The sequence below is a fragment of the Micromys minutus genome, assembly GCF_963924665.1.
Source record: "Micromys minutus genome assembly, chromosome: 11".
Classification (NCBI taxonomy): domain Eukaryota; kingdom Metazoa; phylum Chordata; class Mammalia; order Rodentia; family Muridae; genus Micromys; species Micromys minutus.
In genome coordinates this window covers 40,639,845-40,660,236 of record NC_137980.1, presented here as the reverse complement: position 1 = coordinate 40,660,236, position 20,392 = coordinate 40,639,845, and the positions used below count along the sequence as shown (strand labels likewise).

General features: G+C 48.9%; 1 protein-coding gene across 2 annotated transcripts in view; it reads left to right on the top strand.

Annotated features, from left to right (window-relative positions):
• The first annotated feature begins 1,823 nt into the window (after positions 1 to 1,823).
• The window catches only part of PTPN1 (protein tyrosine phosphatase non-receptor type 1), a 45,409-nt gene continuing 26,840 nt past the window's right edge, over positions 1,824 to 20,392 (top strand). For both annotated transcript variants that reach the window (XM_080924774.1, XM_080924773.1), the window contains exon 1: positions 1,824 to 1,992. In XM_080924774.1, the coding sequence (XP_080780900.1) occupies positions 1,930 to 1,992 (63 nt within the window). In that variant the 5' untranslated portion in view covers positions 1,824 to 1,929. The remainder of the gene's footprint in view (positions 1,993 to 20,392) is intronic.

The following is a 20,392-nucleotide window of genomic DNA, read 5'->3' as shown; positions in this document are numbered from 1 at the left end:
AGATGCTAGCCCTGCTTGGGCAACGCTGCCTTAGACAAGTGCTTTGTCTCTGCGCTTTGCTCTTGTCAACCCTAAGACGGGAATCAAAATGACTCTGAGAGGGTGGTTGTGGAGAAGAAATGAACACAGGGCCTTTGCCTACCACAGCGTGCGCGCACACACACACACACACACACACACACACACACACACACACACACACTCTGAGAGCAAGCTGGAAGTCACTCCTTCACACGAGAAGCTAGCACTGGGCACAGGACACTGATCCACCTAAGTCTCCCTTTCAATTCCTACGGTGAGTCCAGAATGGATGTTTACAACTCCAAGTTCCAGTAAAGTTTCTCCAGGGAGGCAACCCCAGCTTTCACATATACTTCAAGGAGTCCCGTGCGTTAGAACCAACACTCAATGCCCACCCTGGGCAGTCTGAACATACCACCAAATTTGCACATTGAAGACTTCAGTGAGGAAGGGTTTTTTTTTTTTTTTTTTTTTTTTTTTCTTTTTTTAAGCATGATTTTTAGATTTGTATGACAGTTTTGTATGCATGTATGTACAGTAGCATGGTATCACATGTATACCCTGTACCCTTGAAGGTCAGAAGAGGGCCTGGAACTGGAGTGTAACTGGAGTGAGGACAGTTATGAGCCACCATCAAGCACCAGGGAAGATTTTCCTTTTTTGTTTGTATTGTTTGAGACAGCGTCTGACTATGTAAAACTGGCTGACCTGGAACTCACTATGTAGACCAGGCTGTCCTGGGACTCAGAGACTCCTTGCCTACATCTGGAGAGTAAAGAGTTTAAAGGCAAGTGCCACCACATCTTGTCAGGATCTTCTTCATATTTCGGAAAGACAGAAAACTAGCACAGGTCCCATCGGTTCATGGTGTCTGTGTAAAAAAAAATCTCTTGGCCTTCCCAAAGTTTCAGGAGATCAGAATGGGTAGTTGGATGTTGGCACTTGTCCAAAACTCAGGAGACTGAGGCAGATCCGGAGCTGGAGGCTGGCCTGGGCTACGTAGTGAATTCCAGGCTACCAAGTGATTCACTATCTAAAACAAACACTGCTTGCTGGGATGTGGCCCGAGTGCGTCCTAGCACGCATGGTGCTCTGGTTTATCCTCCACAATGCATGTCTGAGATTCCAAGACGTGGGAGGTGGAGGCAGGAGGATCATCCTCTGCCTGACAGCAAATAAGAGGTTATCCTTGGCCTGACAACAAGTGGGAGGCCAGCCTGGAATAGCGTGACCCTGAGTTAAAAATAAAGAACGGAGCCCGAAGTGATGGGACACACCTTTAATCCCATCACTCTGGAAAAGAGACAGCGGATTTATGAGTTCAAGGCCAGTCTTGGTCTACAGAGCAAGTTTAAGGACATCCAGGGCTACAAAGAGAAACCATGTCTCGAAAAAACCAAGACAAAAAAGAAAGAAAGAAAAGAAAACAGAACGGGACAGGAAACGACGCTCCCACTCAACCACCCAGCTCGAGGCCACGCCCTTGCCGCCTGACTCAACTGGCTGGCTTGAGGATCGAACTCAAGATACACCCCCAACCCCGCCTTGATGCCGCCGGTGGTCGCAGGGGCAAAGGGAGCGCGCGCGCCCGAGCGCGAAACCCGGGAAGCGGCGCGCGCAGCAGGTCATCTCCGCGGGCCCAGGCCTCTTCCACTGAGCCCCGCCCCCGCCCCGCCCCCGCGGAAGTGCCGGCAAGCCTCCTCGCTATCTGATTGGTCCTCCGGTACAGAGGGCGGAGCTCGCGGTGAGGCGGGGGTGCGTACTTCCGGCTGCCGGCTTGACATGCAGAAGCCGCTGCTGGGGAGGTTGGTGCTGCGGTGGTGGCGGGCGACGGGCCTCGAGACGCGGAGCGACGCGGCCTAGCGCGGCGGACGGCCGAGGGAACTCGGGTAGCCGTCCCGTCCCACCATGGAAATGGAGAAGGAGTTCGAGCAGATCGACAAGGCTGGGAACTGGGCGGCTATTTACCAGGTGCGGAGCCGGGGGGGCCCCTAGGCCGCGCCGTCTCCTCGACCCTCCCGGCTCAGGGGACCCCTGTCGCGCGTCCTAGCCGCCCTAAACCCAGCTTGGGGTTCGCGGCTCTTGCGACACCACCACTCACCTGTATCTCTCCGCGGTCCGTGTCTTCTCTGGGCCACCCCAACCCGACCCCAACATGGCCCAGCCACCCTTTGTCCCCGCTGGTCCACACCCCTGCCGCTTCCTTGTCTGGACCGGACCACCTCAGGCCCTCTTCCTTTGTCTCCTGGGGAGGAGAGTGGGCTCGCGGACATCCCCCACCCGCCCACATTTCACTTCCTCAGGCTTCGTTGTGCGATCGTGGAGGCCCCTGGATGACAGCCCCCTTACTCCTTCCTGCCCATTCATTTGTTAGACGTGAGCAGGAGGGTCTGTTCGGTGCTGGGCGTTGGAGATGGTGTGTGCTGAATGCCACCGTAGACCTATCCTACCCCCTAGAGAGGCTTATAGTCACCGAGACACTCAAATACTGATCATTGCAGCTGGTGACAAGTGTTAAGAGAAAGATCTGTTCTGGTGGAGAGTGACCGTATGCAAAGGGTCTGCTGCCTTGTCGAGGGACTCACAGCAGGGCTGCTAGGGAAGGATACTGCTCTTTGAATAAGACCAAGGAGTGGCAAGCCACGAGGGTAGACGACAAGAAGGGGACACAGAACCCATTCCTATAGCTGCCTGACCCTCTCTAAATGGCTTGTTTCTTGACTTTTATCCTTTGATCATAGGCTGAGATGGTTTCTGTTTTCTGAGATCTGGTCCACTTGAGGGGTTCTGGTGGTGCATAAATAAAGTAATATGAAGGTAGGGTGTCTCCCCCCACCATGTATGAAACAGTGAATTGGGAATGCAAAGATGCCTTTACAAGCAGCTAAGTCCTCTAAAGAAAATAAGTCTTCTGATTAAATGTCAGTGCGGGGGTTGTGAGGATTAACCAAAACCACACTAGCCAGGCATCTTAAATAAGCATGTGCAAAATAGATCCTGTTCCTTGTGTAAAGAGAGAGCACAGTTTATTCTGCTTTCAGCTCACGGGTTCAAAAGACAGCGGGTGAGACCCATCAGCTGGAGAACTGAAATCTATTTTGAGCTTCCCTTAGGAAAGTAGAAAGCCTCAGGCTGTTTGGTGTTCTTGACTGACAAACCTTTTTTGGGGTGGCCTTGATTTCCAGATTGCTTGACAGGATTCTTTCCTTGGGCCTTGATGTGGGTCAGCTTTTTGGGGGCTGATATTTATAGCCAGTGTAATCTGTAAGTAGAGCAATCAATAGTAACCTTTATATTGCATGTCTAGTCACTGAATTAGCTGGACAGATTCCACTTAGGAGTCCGATCTGTGGGCAGATTTTTTTATATCAGCTGAAAGGCAATGGGATCCCAGAGTCACAGCAGCACATGAAGATTGTCATGTAAGCCATTCTGAAGCGTGGAGGTTGTTGGCTAAACAGAGTATTCCTAGTGGAGGCAGTTGAATCTTTAATGCTGAAACAGACTGATTTGGTAACAAATTTGCATCATAAATAAGTTATGGTAGAATTCGGGTTTTTTTACGCTTTTAGGTCAGAGTGGCCTGCCCTGACATCTAAGCCTTGTTAAAGTTTTGTTAAGATTGTTGTTGGCTCAGAGAGGGGTTGGCTTTGAAATGTTTTCCTCGTTCTTCTCCAATTTCTCCTCCACACTTAAGCCCCACAAGTTAAGTAAAATGTTAGGGTCTGCACAGCCTATTCACAAGTGCTTGTACCCTGGGGCTTTCCTAGTATGACTATTTTATGTTCTCTCTCTCTCTCTCTCTCCTGTCCTTTGGAGACAGGGTTTAGCCCTGGCAGTCCCAGAACTTGCTTTGTAGAACAGACTGGCTTTGAACTCATGGAGATCCTCTTGTCTCTGCATACTGAGTGCAGGGATTAAAGGAGTGTGCCACCCTGCATATTTGTAGTTTCTGAGGTGGTTACAGAAGTGTTTCCTTGATTTTACATTTTAAATGTAGCCTTTTGTCTTACAATTGTGACTTGTTTATTGTTGTCCCTGTTTTATTTTGTCTTTTTGGTTTTTGCTTGAGATGGGGTTTCTTTATTTAACAGTTCTTGGCTGTTCAGGAGCTCGATTTGCAGACTAACTTGGCCTTGAACTCAGAAATCTGCCTGCCTCTGCCTTCAGAGTGCTAGGATCAAAGGTGTGTAAAGCCACCATGTTGGCTTTGATTGTGCCATCTTTTAAAACAGCATTTGAATAACCTTGAGTGAGTCTAAAGCTCATTTCTAACATAAAGGCTAATTTATCCACACCTATCCGGGTTTTTTGTTTGTTTGTTTGTTTGTTTGTTTTGTTTTTTGAGTTCAAAGAAATGTGTTTACAATTGGTGGAAAATAAAAAAATGTAAATAAAAGTTTGATAATGTGTCATAGTGGGCAGCATTATGAAAAGTCGTATTTGAGCTTGGCGTCATTAAGAGTGTGCAGCCTTGCTTACAGCTGCATAAGCGAGGCGGCAGAATTATTCCCTTATTCTAATTTATTTTCTACTCAGACCAACAAGGTCTACAAACTCCGAAACAAATGGGCAAAGAACAAAAGGTGAAGCGGATGTTGGTGGGGGGGTGTGTGTGGAAGGTGGCAGGTTAAGAAAAAATAACCCCAGGCGGCACACCTTCGGGAGGAAGCCTGGGTGTTTTTGAATCTTTCCTGTTAACAGGTGGCTGACTCTGCAGACTTAGATTTGTTTGCCCACCAAGATGACCGTGAGAACGGCTTTCTCTCCGTTAGCATTTGCAGAGGAACGGAAGGCTGCAGGAGAGTGTAGAGGGCTGGTCAGAGAGGAGATGGCTCACCTTGCCCAGGGAGAGAACGTGCTCAACCGGATGGAAGGGGTGCCTGGGGGACACTGCCTCCTTTGGGAGTGGAAGGGGGTGCTTGCTGCTCAGCCTTTACTCTCTATTGTTCAGTTCCTCGAATCTGCCACTTGCAGTGAGTGATTTGTTTCAGATAAAGAGCATCTCCTACCCCAGGAGCTCCTGACTGTACAGCTCTGCTGTAGATGGCTCTTCTAGCAGACGTGTTCTAGCTGTCTTCATTCTGAAATAGAACGCAGTACCTGACTGGGTTAAAGTCCTGTTATATCAGTAATACCCTGAAATTCCTTACTGGTAGAGAATTGATACTGCCCTGCTCCAAGAGATGCTCTTACCATAGTTAGACACCACTGCTTTCAAAGCAGGGAAGACTATATTTTGTGTAGAAGAGATGAAGAGAGCATGACTCATTTTGATGGGTGGGGTTGGAGTATATGGAGATTGGGAAGTTCTCATCTTGAGTGACCCTTGAGATTTAAATGTTCTTGCTTGCCCTGGTTTGCATGAACTAAATTTAGGCTTCTGATGGGCACTTTGAGGAGGTGTGAAGGCTTTTGAAATTGTCTGGGCTGGTAGGAAGTTAACAGAGAGTTCCAGCAGAGCTGCACCCCCTGTTGGCTGTCCCCAGTGTATTTATAGTAGCTGGGCTTTCTGGGAGTAAGCAGGACCCATTTGGACTGAATGGATACAGCAACTTGAGGTAGTGGGAAAACAGGGAAAGGCAAATAATTTTCTGGTTTTCAGCTACCAGATCCCTCTGCTGGGTGTCTGTCCTGTCTGTTACCTTTGCATTTTAGTAGGAACCACAGGACCTGGTATTTATTGAGTAATGGAATTAATTGCTGGTATATTGAGATAGAAGTGGATGAGAAGTTCCCTGCAGAGGTCTTTTGGATGATAAACTATTGAGATAATTGCTTTTTCTCTTTTTCTTTCTCTTTTGGTGGTACTGGGGTTATATACTGTACCACTGGGCCACCTCCTTGGCCCTTGGGTTTTTGTTTGCTTGCTTGCTGGCTTTTGTTTGTTTTGTGAAGCATCTTGCTGTGTGGCCCAGTCTGGACTCTGTTCTTCAGCATGCCTTCCTCCCTTACTGACCTGCGCCCCACCCCTGCCCTCTCCCCCTACTCCCATTATCCCTTTTCCAGCCTCTTCAGAATTCATGTTTGGCTTGTATTCATAAGTGCTCTGAGGCCTACTGAGCACATATGTATATTGCATAGCTTCCCTCCTTTCCTGTAGTGCTGTAGTGCTCATTCCCAGCAGCCGATAACACTGGGCATGCTCTAGAAACCTGAAATTCTACTGAGTCATTGCTTCTAGAATGACCTCTGCACCTGCAGTGTTCTCAGTGGGTTTTGAGTAGGTAGAAGTGCTTGGCTTTGCCCACCCAGCTTTGAGAGCCCCCCCTACCTCCTTTCATTGCTTGGTCACTCCATCACCCACCTCAGTGGTCCAAGTGCCCACTAAGCCTGCACTTACTTGTTGACATTACAGAGATGCCATTTATTTTATTGTGTGTCCAGTCTGAGTGTGCATATGCACCTGTGCACTGGGTGTTGGTCTTCCATCTCTCTCATCTTGTTCATAACAGGATGTCTGTGTCACTGCTGCTTAGACCAGGATGTGTGGCTCATGATGGTCCATGACTCCTGTCTCCCATCTCATACAGCAGTACTATAACAGGGTATCTATAACAGCAGTACCTATGACAGGTTATAGGTAGGCCTCCGAGTCCAGCTTTACATTGGTTCTAGGGGTTCTCACGCTTGCATAGCAAAGCACTTTACCCACGGAGCCGTCTTTCCAGCTTATGCTGGTAACTTCCTCACAAGGCTTTCTTTCTCCCCTTCCCCCCAACCCCCTAGACCTTTCAATTTATTGCTAATGTGCTTTTTTCCTTCAAGACAAGGCTTCTCTGTGTAGCCCTGGCTGCTCCTACTTCCCAAGTGTTGGGATTAAAGGTGTGTGCTTTGCTTGTTTTAACAATAGCTCTGAGCCTTTCACTTCTGTGTGACTACTCCTCCACCCTTTACACCCCTTCCCCCAGACAGGGTTTTTTTTTTTTTTTTATGTAGACCTGGCTATCTTGGAACTAGCTCTGTAGACCAGGCTGGCCACTAACTCATAGAAATCCACCTGCCTCTTGAGTACTGGAATTAAAGATGTTCTTTGACACCACCCCTCACCGTTGAGCCTGGATATTATGGGGTGTTATGAAAACATTAAAACAGTCAGGCATGGTGGTGCACAACTTTAGTTAGTCTCAGCACTTGGAGGGCAGAGGCAGGTGGATCTCTAGCCAGCCTGGTTCAAGGCCAGCCTGGTCTACAGAGGAGTTTTAGGACAACCAAGGCTATACAAACACAAAGATCTAACCCCAGGGGCATCCAGGTTGCCTTTGTCCTGCAGTGCCCAGGAGGGTTTCTTCATGCACCAGCAATCACACACACTTGTGTGCCCACCAGCTGGCACCTTGCAGCTCTGTCCTGGGTCTTGTGTACTACCTGATGTTGCCCCAAGCTTGTTAGAACTGCCTCTTTGTATTTTGGTCCATCCAAGAGCCCATGTGCCCTGTGGTCACTGACTATGGCACCCACCTGGCACAAAGTATTCTCACAAGTGTGGTGTGACATGGTTGCCAAAGGTATAGTGGCTGTGGTTCCCTGTACCAAGGTAATGATGGAGTCAGGAAGATTCGCACAGAGCGCCCAACAGCAGGGTCCTGTGGTGGAAGCCCTGTTTTTGATCCCTGATCCAAAGAAGTAGCTTAGTGTTGCCTTCATGTGGCTTCCCAGAGAAACTGCTGAGTGTGCTGCAGGGCTTGCTGCATGTGCCCACCTTACAGAAGCCTGAGGCGTGAACTTTCCCTCTGTGTGACAGGCTCCGTGTAGTGGCACCACAGCCTTCTCACTAGTCCTGCTGAGCTCTCTGATGTAGCCACTCTTGACCTGTTTAATTTTGGGAAATACGAAATGGTTGTCAGTCAACAACCTTACCAAGTCTTGTATTTCTCACAGTCCAGTCAGGAAAGGCAAGCATTGTTGATCCTTTAACTTGACCGTTTTAGTGTCGAGGGGAGCGGAACCTTCTGCTCTTTCATGCTCTTGGTGTCTGGCAGTGTCTCAGTGTCAGCTAGAGCTAGATGGCTGTCATCTTTCTGCTTCACTTCGTTCGGCACTCCCCTCTTCTCTCCATTCCTCTTGTAAAGTGATCATGAAACTGACTGTTAACTTCACCTCCAGTTGTAAGAGTCCTTCCTGTTCTTGAAGTAACCCTTGTAAACTGCAAGGGTCTGCACAGGTCTTACGGTTAGGTTCAAAAATTAGTAGGTCTGCTAGTGTGGCTAGCAGCTTAAAGAGTTGGGTAATTTTTTTCCTCAAGGGACATTCAAGATTCTCACTAAGAGGGCTTCCTGGAGTGAGTGACGTGGGAAAGTGAGTAGTTTACCACAGTTAGACACCCTCCTTGAGACAGTGCTTGGGTGGTTTTCCTGTAAAAACAGAGGAACTGACTCTCCAGAGGTCACAAGAGCGGGATTCAAGGAGTGGGGGCAGCTGCCCTTATGTTGTAATTTTAGGAGCCCACATCTGCTCTCAGCTTCACTGGAGGAAGATGAGAGCTTCTGCATCTGCCGGCCTCAGAGAAAAGTCCCTAAGTCCCCACCGCTGGACAGAGCCATTCACCCCGTGGAGACACTCCCACTCTCAGCCTTCCTTTTTCAGCAGCCTTTCTTTCCTGACAGGGTCACAGGTATCCTAGGCTGGCTATGTTTCAAGGATGACCTTGAACCTTTACCCTCAGTCCACTGCACTATTTTACAAATGTGAGCCGCGGTGCTGCATTTATTTAGTGTGTGGTGGGGTATGAAGTGCTGACCCTCTAGGCACTGTGCCAACTGAGTTGCCCCCATCCCAGTACCTTTTACTTTTTGACATAGGTTTTCATGTTTGTGCTCAGATTGCCCTAAGCTCACAATCTTCCTGCCTTGGTTTCCAAATTCCTGAGACTTCAGTCATATTCCTTCATGCTTGGCACATCCTTAGCCTTTTCTTACAATCTGTAGATTTTGAATGTCTGAAGACTGGCAGCAGGGCCATATGTCACAGGCTGCCTTTCCTACTCAGTAGTTCAGGCGTTAGCCTGGGTCTAACACTCCTGTGGCTTTGACACAGGTCACTATTGTGAGTGAGGGCCTCTCAGCCTTGTGTTTGGTGGTTCTCTTCTAAGTGCTCAGGATGCTGTCTAGTCTGTGACTGGAGCTAGCAGACATTCAAGACCTGAGCCCTGCTGTGTGCGCTAGCAGTCAGCATTAGCTTGCTAAGTGGTGGCTCTAGGCGCTCTTTGGGAAAACTACGTGTGTTTGTGTTCTTTTCATCCACCTCCAAGTCCATGCCAGGAATGCCTACTGAGTCACCAGAGAAGGGGCCTTGGGGACAAAATGGTCTCATGTCCTCAATTCTTCTCTCAGCCCAGAGCTGCTGTTCTGTTGAGGGAGAAGCCTGGGTTTCTCTGGCTTTTGTGGCTGAGTGGTAGTACTTGCAGAGAGGACAAACTGGGTTCCCGGAGTCACATTCTGAAGATGCATTGGTTGATCAGAGAAAAGCTCTTTGCCACATCTCTGTCTAGAAGTAGTTGTCCTGTACTTTTTTTTTTTCCTTTTTCACTGCATCTCTTGGTCACACCATTTCTTTTCAAACAAGTATTGTGTTTATTTGTTGTGTGTTCACCCATGTGTCAAGTCAGAGGACAATCTGAATACATTGGTTCTCCCCTACTTTAATAGGTCCTGGGGATGGAACTTGGGTCACCAGCTTTGGCAGCAGGTGCCTTTACTTACCAGACCATCTCACTGTCCAGCACACCGCTTCCCAGGGAGGAGGCTTACTTAAAAATGACAGAGTTCCAGTCACTAGCTTGCTGTTGTTCATCTTGAACCACTGGCCACTCAAGACATGTGCCTCAGAGATGCCTACAGGAAGGCACATGCCAGTGACTATCCCAAGTGACAGAGCTCTCTTCAGAGATGGGCTACCTAAGGGTGTCTCAGATAGAGTCACTTCAGAGCACAGCTTCATCCAGTTGAAAAATAAGCAAACTGCACCAAATACATGAGTTAACACTACCCCAAGCCAAGCTTTATTGGGATGCATTCCTCCCGTGTTGATTGTGTGCTGCTCTGCTATCCCAGTAGGGCATCTTTACTCCTTGCAGGATAAAAGCAAGATAGACCCTCCCTCCCTGAGCTAAATGTGTGTGGCCAGTTTTGCTGGCTTTGCACTTAGAGGAGGGCCTGGGAGAGAGCAGCCAATGGTGACTGCTGCTTTTTTAAATGAGTGTGTGTGTGTGTGTGTGTGTGTGTGTGTGTGTGTGTGTGTGTGTATGTGCATGTGCAGACTCACATACAGACCAGAAGAGGGCGTAGGATTCCCTGCTGCCTGAGTTATGGATGTGAGCTGCCGCTGGGTCTGGGGCACTGGACTGCAGTCTTCTAGGAGGGCAGCAGGTGCTCAAGTGCACCCTGTGTCTCTGTGAGGAGGGTGCTTTCTTGTGTAGTGATTACTTTGGTTGTTCTGCTGCTTGTGTTTCCACTCTGAGTGAGACCCTGCTGGGATTGCTCTCCTGTGCCTGATTCTGCTTCCTGCCACCTTGCAGGTGGGGTGGAGCCATATGCCACTGAGGAGGAAGCTATCTCTGTTGAGTTACATGAGGCCACATCCCTGTGGCAGCCCTAGTTACAGCAGGTAGTTTAGCCTCATCTGAGTACCAGCAGGTTCGTAATTCTCCTGAACTTGAGAATCCACAGTCTCTTGAAGCTGGGTTTTAGAGGATTCTTTGTCCCAGTCATGTGCTGTTTCTAGGCCTTCCTAGATTGCCGTCTTTACCAGGGTGTCCCCTGACAAGACAGCAGTGCCCAGTGTCTGTAAAGGGTGTGGGGATAAGCCACTGTGCAGACAGTTTTAGGGACCAGCATCCACTTTATTGCATGAGAGCAACCACTTACATAGTGGAAGCCTACTGACTGAGATTTTAGTACGTTTCCTCAGATTAGATAGTGAGCGCTCATAACACCAGGGTCTCTGCAGAAGAAGCACATTAACATGGTAGCTGTGGAGAGTACAGACTGGCCCACAGGCCAGCTACTGCTACTCACAGACCTCAGAATTGAGTGTTCTGACCTCATGAGAAGTGCAGTGTGCAAGGCAAGCTGGCTGCCAGGTCATGCCTGCACTGTATCTTCCTATATTTCTCTTGGGTAAATCTGTGCCCTGGGCAGTTTGTTACTTTCTGTTCACAGCACAGGGAACTGTCCACCTGTGCTCCCCTCCCTTTTCTTGAGCCTCGGGCCAGGGGCAGATGGTAGATTCTGTCTTCTTGTTTCATTCTTTGTCATCTTGAACCATCTCTCCTCACCCCAAAATAGACTCATCACAAAGTTAATCAAAAGCAGTTACACTACAGAGGAATTCGCTGTTGACAAGCAGGTGATGTTTGTGAAAGGCTGTTCTTCAGCCTGTCCTTCTTTGAGACTTGCCCCACCCTTGGTGGCATTACTATGGTCTTCCCAGTGACATTGTTGGAAGCTGTTGCCTTTGAAAGGTACAAGAGCCTGGCTTTAGGAGACAGGCCTCAGGAGGTCAGGGAGCATGGCATTTCCCAGCTTCTGTTGCCATGCAGCTGGAGATGGGTGTGGGCCATCTTCCACAACTTCCTGTCTTCAGTGGGAGGGGGTGGCGGTTCTCTAACCGCTGAAGAACTGTGTGGAACATGCTGTTTATTTACAGGGCAAATGGGCTCTGATGGCTGCCTTTGGCTACCTTCACAGTAGCTAATTGCCACCCTTTGGCAGTGCCCATTCAATGTCCAGGGGCCGGGCCCTTATGGGCAGAAGATGGGGAGAGCTGAGCTTTCCTTCCAACGTTTGCAGATGCCCTTCATGCTGGTCTTAGCTGTAGACCGATCATAAAGGAAATGATGAGTGTGTTCGTGGTCTGTGCTAATTTTAGTCTTCTGTTCACAGCTCAGTTTATGTCCTCCACCATTAAGGCTCAGTTTCTAGAAAGACACATTTTGAATGTAGGGCACTATCTGTGTTCTACCCTTGGCTCCATTTCAGGACTTGCCTTTTCAGTGCTCTGAGGTATCATGACCAGAGCCTCCCAGGTAGGACCCTGGAAGATTGTTTCGACACCCACTCCTTTGCTTAGTGACATTCTGCTTTTCCAGCAAGTAGCTCTGCTTTGTCTGAAGTGTGCAGCTCTCAGCAAGGGTGTACAGTCAGTGTGCAGTGTTCCACACACAGGCTCTGCTGGCTGGCTGAGAGGCCTGCCTTAGCTGCTCACTCATGGGCCCCACTCATCTTTGCTTCTGGTTACTCTTAGCAGAACTCTGCATGTCAAAGCTTTAGTCTCAGGCTGCATGGCTGCCCTACACCATCCACCCTGAGCGGGCACTTCCCAAGATACCGGGGTCAGGGTTTCATCCTGGCTGCTCATGGGTCTTTAAGGAGTAGTATAGGGTCCAGTCTGTGGCGTATGGAGTGAGCCTAACTGGCTTGACAGCACAGCCTGCATCTGATGCCCGCAACTCTTAAGTCACTTGAAGAGCTACAAGGGGTCTGGCATTTCTGGGAGAATGAAGGCAGTGTTGTGTCTGTGTTAGGTTTCACTTTGGCTGTGTCCTGATCCTGCTCAGCTATAAGAGGGACACAAACTTTAAATTTTTGCAATACCCCAGTTAAAACTCTAAGAACCTCTGTTTATCCTTAGACATAAAAAATGTCTTTTGAGGTTGTAAGTCAGATGTATTATAATTTACTGAGTGTCACACATGGTAAATGAAGTTGCTTTTGAGATTCTTGTCACAAGTGGGGACTGTTGGGTTTTGCCATCAGACTCCAGCTTTGGTCTGTCACATTCTGTTTGTCCAGCACAGTACCCCATGTCTTGAGTTAGATTTGAGCTCAAGTTCTATGCAATACCTTCACACCCCTGGGGCACTCTGGGTTGTACCCCAATAATAGGTCTGTAATAGGGAGTGTTTGCAGAAGACAGTTGGGTCATAGAGCCTCAGTGTTCTTCACCAGCTCCCCAGTGACTCCAGTCCACCTTCCCAGCTACTACTGCTGAGGCCATTGCCTGAGCTTACACGTGCACAGCCTCCCTGGGTCATTAGGGTGATTGGATTGTAGAGTTGACTTTTGCCTGGCTTTGTAACCTCCTACCTAGATGTCACGAATTGACCACCCAAGTACTCTGCTTTGTCTGTGTGCACTGTGACTGCTGATGAATTGGGAGGAAGCACCACATGAATTAGAAGCTGGGTCCTGCTGTGAGAACTGTCTTGACCTTCATCCTGGAGCCAAGGGTCAGTTTCTTCGGATGGACATGTCTGCATCTGTTACTTGCATGGACTTATACTGTCTTGGGTGCCATGTGTTGCTGATCCTTGGGACCCTGAACCTTTGGGGCAGGCTGTTTTTTTTTTCAAGTTTAGTGTTCGTGCTGGGATTGAAATGGTGTTTGGTTTGGAACGTGGTTAGGATGGTGTCACTAGCAAAATCAGAGCAGAGGGGTGAAGGAAGGCAGGAGGCCCAAGGGAGATCTGATGAAAAGTACAGAGTAAGACCACCCTAGGTAGGCCTGCTTTCCTGCTGCCTCATTCTTAGCCCTTTTTGCTTTAAAGGAAGTTGGAAGCCGCCATCACCATGTTTCCACCACAAGCAACTGAATGTGATTATATTTTTGTCCTGTGTTCAACTATTTCCAAGAACCTTTTTGTGTGTGCATGTGGCGTGTTTTATAGTTTCCTTGTGTAACCTCGCGTCTCCTTATCCCTCGGTCTCCCAGTGCTGTGACTGTAGTCCTGTGTACTCGACTTCCAGGAACCATATTTGATGACCAGGCTGGCAGTGAAATCCAGTGGGCCCCATGGGAACAGTGAAAAGAAAAAAATTTGCCCAAGTTTGCTTATACCAAGAAACAGAGATGCTTGTTTTAATGCCTCATTCTGTGGCTTGGTTAGGAAGGGTGCTACGTGTCCAGTGTCTGAGCAAGTGCTTAATGATCCTCTAGTCTGCCCTTTGTCAAGGGGTGAAGTCAGAGAGCCCAGGGAGACTTATATGGAGAGTGTTAAAGGCAACAACAGTCCCTTTGAGGGAATTATGGGATGGGCTTTCTCTGGAACACCTTTAACTCATAGAGATGTGTGTGCACAAGAAAAAAATGAGCCATAGTTTTTGGCTGTTCTTCATACTGGGAAACAGTTGGGCTCTTTGTCCTGAGCTTTGTAACTTCCCCTAGAAAGCTGAGTCCCTGAAGGACACAACCATTTCAGCACTGGAGCACTCCTTATGCTGGGCAGACAGCATGGGCACAGCTTTTGCGGTCATAGCTCAGGGCCAGGACTCTCTCACTGCTCCTTTCCTAGACCCAAGCCCCTGCTGGCCAGCATTTGTCAGGTGCCCAGAAGACACTGTGCCCCAACCTCTGTGCCAGGCAATAGGGATCAAGAAGTTCCTGACCTTTGGTGACAGACATTCCCAGGCCACAGTGAGAGAAGCTTTACTCCCACAGGGAGCCAATAACCCAGGTGGAAGATTACACCTGTCCGTCTCTCCCCATGTGTGTCCATACACATTTCTCTCATCTTTTTATCTGTTTCCTCTGTCAGGGTGATATGATGGAGGTTCTAGCATTTAAAGATGATGGGCAGTGTACATTACTAGCCAGGAGCACTGGTGTTCGTTGTGATAAAGTAGCCTCTCTTGCAGAGAATAAAGATGCCCATTAAGAAACAGGGCGGAGGGCTGGAGAGATGGCTCAGTGGTTAAGAGCACTGACTGCTCTTCCAGAGGTCCTGAGTTCAATTCCCAACAACCACATGGTGGTTCACAACTGTCTGTAATGGGATCTGATGCCCTCTTCTGGTGTGTCTGAAGACAGCTAAGGTGTACTCATGTGAAATAAATAAAGCTTTAAGAAAAAGAAAAAAGAAATAGGGCCTAAGGATGTAGCTGGGCCAGCATGCAGGAAGCCCTGGGTTTGATCCCCATCACTTTATAAACCAAGCATGGTGGCACATGCCTAGGATCTCAGCACTGGTGGGTAGAGGCAGGAGGAGCCTTGACTACACAGTGAATTCGAGGCCACCCTGGAATATGTACGTTCTTATTCTAAAGAAATAAGTAACAGACATTTTAGACACCAGCTGCCTTACTAAGAATAAGCTGAAGATGTTTGCCCAGCACCTGATCTGTAGTAGGCACTGAGAAAACATTATTTATTTGTGGGTTGTAAGGGATGTTTTTATGATGTTGGCTAGTTTCTCACATCATATGGTCAGTTGATTAGTAGTTCTTGTCATCCAGATGGTTTTCTTTGAGTGACTTTCAAGTCTAGTACCTTGTAAGAGGAATTAAGATCAGTGGTGGAGGTGGCAGACGACTTTGATCCCACTTAGGCAGAGACAAGTGGATATCTGTGAGTTCAAGGTAAGCTTGGTCTACAGAGTGAGTTTCAGGATAGCTGGGGATACACAGAAAAATCCTGTCTCAAAATAAATAAATAAATAAAAGGTCAGTGATAATCACCTTACTAATTTATTATTATTTTTGTAGTGTTCCACATGCTAGGCAAGCACCCTAGCCCTGAGCTGCAGCCCTAGCCCTCTTTCGACTTTTGTACTTGTGTGTGTGTGTGTGTGTGTGTGTCTCGAGTGCCTTGATGTGCTAAGCATTCTCACCAATGTCCAATTTCTGTATTTTAGATACAGAGTCTCATGATGTTGTCCAAGGTGGGCAGTTCATGATCTTCCTGCCTCAGCCTTTCAAGTCCAAGCCTCCTCCATGCCTGCCAGCTATCTCACTTTAAGTGGCTGACTCATAGACTTTATTTTTAAGCATTTAACCCTTCATATATAAGATTACAACTTGTGAGACTTTTGTGGTTAAGTAAATTTAAAAACAAAAATTATCTCAAATAGCTGTGGATAGGTCACTGCTTACTGCCTGTTTTTCCAGTTATATTCATTACATACCTGATTACAGAGAAATAGTCCAAACTAATAATCTGCAGACACCATCCTTGTGAAAACATTGGCTGTTTACTTTCGGGGTGGTGATACTGCTAGGATTGAGCCCACAGCCTCACACAGGCTAGTGCTCTGCCACTGAGCCGTGTCCTCAACCCTTCCTCCCTTTTTTTAATTCTGGTTAGTTTATGTGTTAGCAGAAGCCCCAGGTACAAGCCACAGGACATCACACTGTGTGAGTGTGTGTGCAGCACTGAAAATGGAGCCTAGGGCTTCTCCATCCCCGGTCAGCACTCCAACCACCGAGCCGCATGCTTGGCCAGCACAAGTAGTTTCTTTAAAGTAATTCTTGAGCTGGACATAACATACAGCTGTAGTCACAGCATTTGGGAGGCCGAGACAGGAGGATTGTGAATTTGAGGATCTTCTGGGTTACACACCAAGATGCCTTCTCAGAATGGCTTGATGTCCTCCGAGAGAGGGCTTTTCCTACGGGTGGATAGCAGCATAGAGCAGGCAGTCATGCTTTGCTTCCATGGCTGATGAGTCTTGGAAGTGCTGTCCTTTGTATGGTCGAGGATATCCTAAGGTACAATGGTCAAGCCCTTTCTTGTCCCAAGCCCAGGGACCTGGTTGTGGAGACACAGCTACCTGTGGCGGAGCGCTGGTACTAGACAAGTGTTTGTCGGAGAGCAGTGGAGATGAATTCGCACCATACCGCTGCCTCACTGAACTGCTCTGTCAGGAGAGGGAAACTTCTTGAGGTTGGGGAGCGCAGGTGTGTGCACCGCCTCTCACATGTGGTTTGGGGCTTTCTTAAATCGCTATGCTGGCCTTGTGTTACTTTAGCATATGTTCTCTGCTCCTTCCCTTTACCCAACTCATGGCCAGTCTTGCCTTTCTCCCCAAGACTGCTGCACCACCCTGGACCGTGTCAGACTGTTCCAGTCCCCTGGTAACTTCATGTCCCACATGTCCTGCCTTTGACATCCTCTAAGCCCAGACTGCAGCTCTCTCCCATGAACCTTACTTCTCTGCTTCCCTTTTCTTCTATCTCCAGGTTTCCAGCTGTTGCTTTCTCCCCAAGACCATAGTCAGCCATCATTTTATTTATTTTTTGAAAGAGGGTGTTTGTATGTAACATAAGTCAGACTGTCTTCAGTCTCGGGTTATACTGCAGGTCTTCCTGCCTCGGCTCCTGAGTTCTTTAGCTGCTGGGGTATTTTTGCAGTCAATTAGCACTGTACCCATTGTCCACCTTCCAGTTACTCCTTGGCACAAGGACTCTGGGGCTCATGTTCCCAAGCCACCGACATAATGTCTGACATGCAGCTCCCCTTTGCGAGCCAGCTTCCTCTTTGGTCAGTCCATGGATCCGGCATATCCTGAGTTAAGCAGTGGTTAGTGTGCTTGACCTGTCTCTTTGCTTGCTTGCTCGCTTTTTTGGTTGTTTGTTTGTGTACTTGTTTGGGACAAGGTCTTTTTATGTATCCCTGGCTATTCTGGAACTGGCTATGTAGACGAGGCTGGTCTCAGACTCATTTCCTCCTGACTCTGCCTCCAAGTGCTAGGGTTAAAAGTTGTGCACCACTATGCCCCATGATGTTCTTGACCATTGTCACGGGTCTGTTTGTTTGGTGCTGGGGAGTGCACTCTTCCTGTGTTCTGTGTTTTCTCTCGTGTGCATATTAGTTTAGTCCCTACCAAGCCTAGAAGCCCTTTCTGAGGGAGAACTGGGTAACACCTGCTGGGACTCTCACAGAACCTTGCATGTCTACACTTCACCTCAGAGGGCCTGTCCAGGCCATGTCGATGCTTGATGGGACTTAGTTCCTCCTTGCTGCTCCCCCTGACATGCACACGACCTTCCACTCTAGCTTTGTGTTACAGGGCGCTGCCAGGGGGAGGTGGCAGCAGTGGGAGCCAGGCTGAGCTGAGGGGAAGTGGAGGGGCTGAGTCAGGCCATCAGGCTGCAGGAAGCAGCTTCCTTAGCATATGATTCTGTGGCTGGGGAGAAGGGAGTCGTGTGCTCTTAGCAGTTAGGTCATTCTGACCACTCTACCTCTGTGTTTTCATTTGTTTGGTATTTCCTGAGATTCTGATCTTGTCAGAAAGTGCCCAACAGAAATTCTGGACAAGTGAGGTGTTTATCTACATTTGGTACCTTCACCCTTTCTTGAAATGTTGTCCTGGTCCAGCCCTGAATACCATTCAGGGATTGGTTTATTTGGACACCCTTTCCTCTTGGAGCTTATGAAATGAGTGGTGATTTGAATGGAGGGAGGAAGAAAGGCTTCCCAGAGTTTGGCTGTCTATCCTGGCCTGCCAGGCTGCTGCTCCTGTGCAGAAAGTTGTTTGGGGAGCTGGAGCCCGAGTGCATTTAACACAAGGGGCTCACTCCTGTGTGAAGGTGACTGAGTTTAGAACAAAGGCATTTGTGGTCTTCTGTGGAATGGGCAGAGCTCTGGTGAACGAAGACTTGAGACAGAGAAGACCTGCTGTGATCAAAGGGCTCGGAGCAGGCTTGTGGCCCAGGAGGAGGCCACAGCATCCCTGCCCAGCATCCTCCTCTGTGCAGTTCTGCTACTCTGGAGCTTCAAGTCTCCATTCTTGAGTTTGAAGGGGACACACTGTGACTAGGCTGCCCATGTACCCAGCCAGCAAGGCCAAGCCTGTGGATCCCCAGTGCTGTGTAAAAGCAGAGCTCTGAAGCACGGGGCCTGCCTTTCTTAGGACACAGGCTATGGGTTGGAGGTGGAAGAGATGAAAAGAGAGTGGCCACAGGGCTGGCATGGAAGCTGGTGGCGTTTCCAGTGTGTAGGGCTGGGCTGTGTCCATGCTACAGAGCCACGGTGGTGGCCGCTAGCCATTGCAGACACGGGGAGGGGGGTCCTAGGGCTGTTTCCCAAAAGAAAATAAGCATGTGACATGAATTGGTAACCCAGCTCTGGGGCTTCTCTCTGAGCATGTCTTGTGATGCCACACAGGCTGCAGGCATTCTGCTCTGTCATGGCTACTACCTGCCTGTGTGTTTAGGGCTTTCTGTAGCTGCCAGTGCCCATTGAAGAAGACAGCCCTGGAAGATGGACTATAGCAACCTTCAAACACTTGTTTGTAAATGTCTGGGTCTCAGTGTCCTGGGAAGCCTGGCTTGTGAGGCTCACTGCACAACCGCCAGGTGTGCTCGCGTCTCCTCACAGAGCAGTGCTGATAGACTTTCCTTAGCTGGCAAGGGCTCAGGATGGTAGCCATGCGTGAAAGTACAGACAGTTCTCCTCTATGGATGTGCCACACCTCAGGAGCTTGGAGATTGCTTGGCTTCTGGTTGTATTTTCCTGTAGAGACAGTGTAGGGAGTGGAAGTTACATACACACCCTGCATGCAGCTGTAACCCCTGCAGTTTCCCGGAGGGGCTCTGTTACTATTTGGAATTGGCCTGAGGCTTACGTCTGCCTACCCTTTCCAGGCTCCTGTGCCACTGGAGGCAGTTCTTCTTTTCTTTAAAGTCAGTTTGATGCTGAAGGATTCAGTAGTACAGGGTGAATTTGGGGCTCAGAGTAAGTTTGAACCCCCAGAACTATATCATTAGGCTGGAGTCACAAGGATTGGAGAGCAGACTGGCAGCTAGGGAGTCTACATGACTTCACACTCTCTGGATTCCCAGCTAAGAGACCAGTGGGTGTCTGCCTCTGCCTACAGAGTCACCTATTTCTGAGACACATGGTCTTTTGTAGTAAGTAGCCTGGTCCAGTTAAGTGCTCTGCAGGGTTCTCATTAGTAGTGCTGCCTGCCACGCGGCTGAGGAGCCCAGGTGACTCATCGCAGACATGCATGAACTCGGTGTCATTCGCATCCCTGGGGATCACGTTGCACAAGAGAGGCCATGAAACCACACAGGCACTTGCTAGCCACCAGTGCTCGAGAGCAGCCTGTGCCAAGACCGACTGGAGAGGTCCCTGGGCAGTACCTGTCCAGTGTGGGATGGCTCCATATAAGCTTCATTGGGCTGGGGAGTCGGCGCTTTGGGACAAGAACTGACAGGCAGCCTGTGACAGTTTGATTTGTCACTTCAGTGTTCATTGTCCCCTTCCTGCACCACAAATGACCTGTATCCCAATTGGCCAAGGAGTCTGTGGGGAGCCACTCTTACAGGTCATGAAATGCTAGTTTATGTAGCCATTTGGTCCCTGAATTGGCATCTGCTGCTTCACCGTGTCTACCCAGAAGGGGCAGGCTGCTGGCCTGCTTCTAAAGAGGCCTGCCTGGGAATGCTGCACCAACACGGGGGCCACAGAGGCTGGCAGGGGACCAGTTTCCTGGGAACATACGTTGTTCCTAAGCCTGCCTGGCACAGTGCAATGGAAGATTCTGGGACTTTTTCTTTACTTAATAGTTATGATCTCAGAAGGGGTTGGCTTAGTTGTGGAAGCTGCAGTATTAAACAGCTTTTAGCCAATGTTTCCGTGTCAGCCTGGGTCT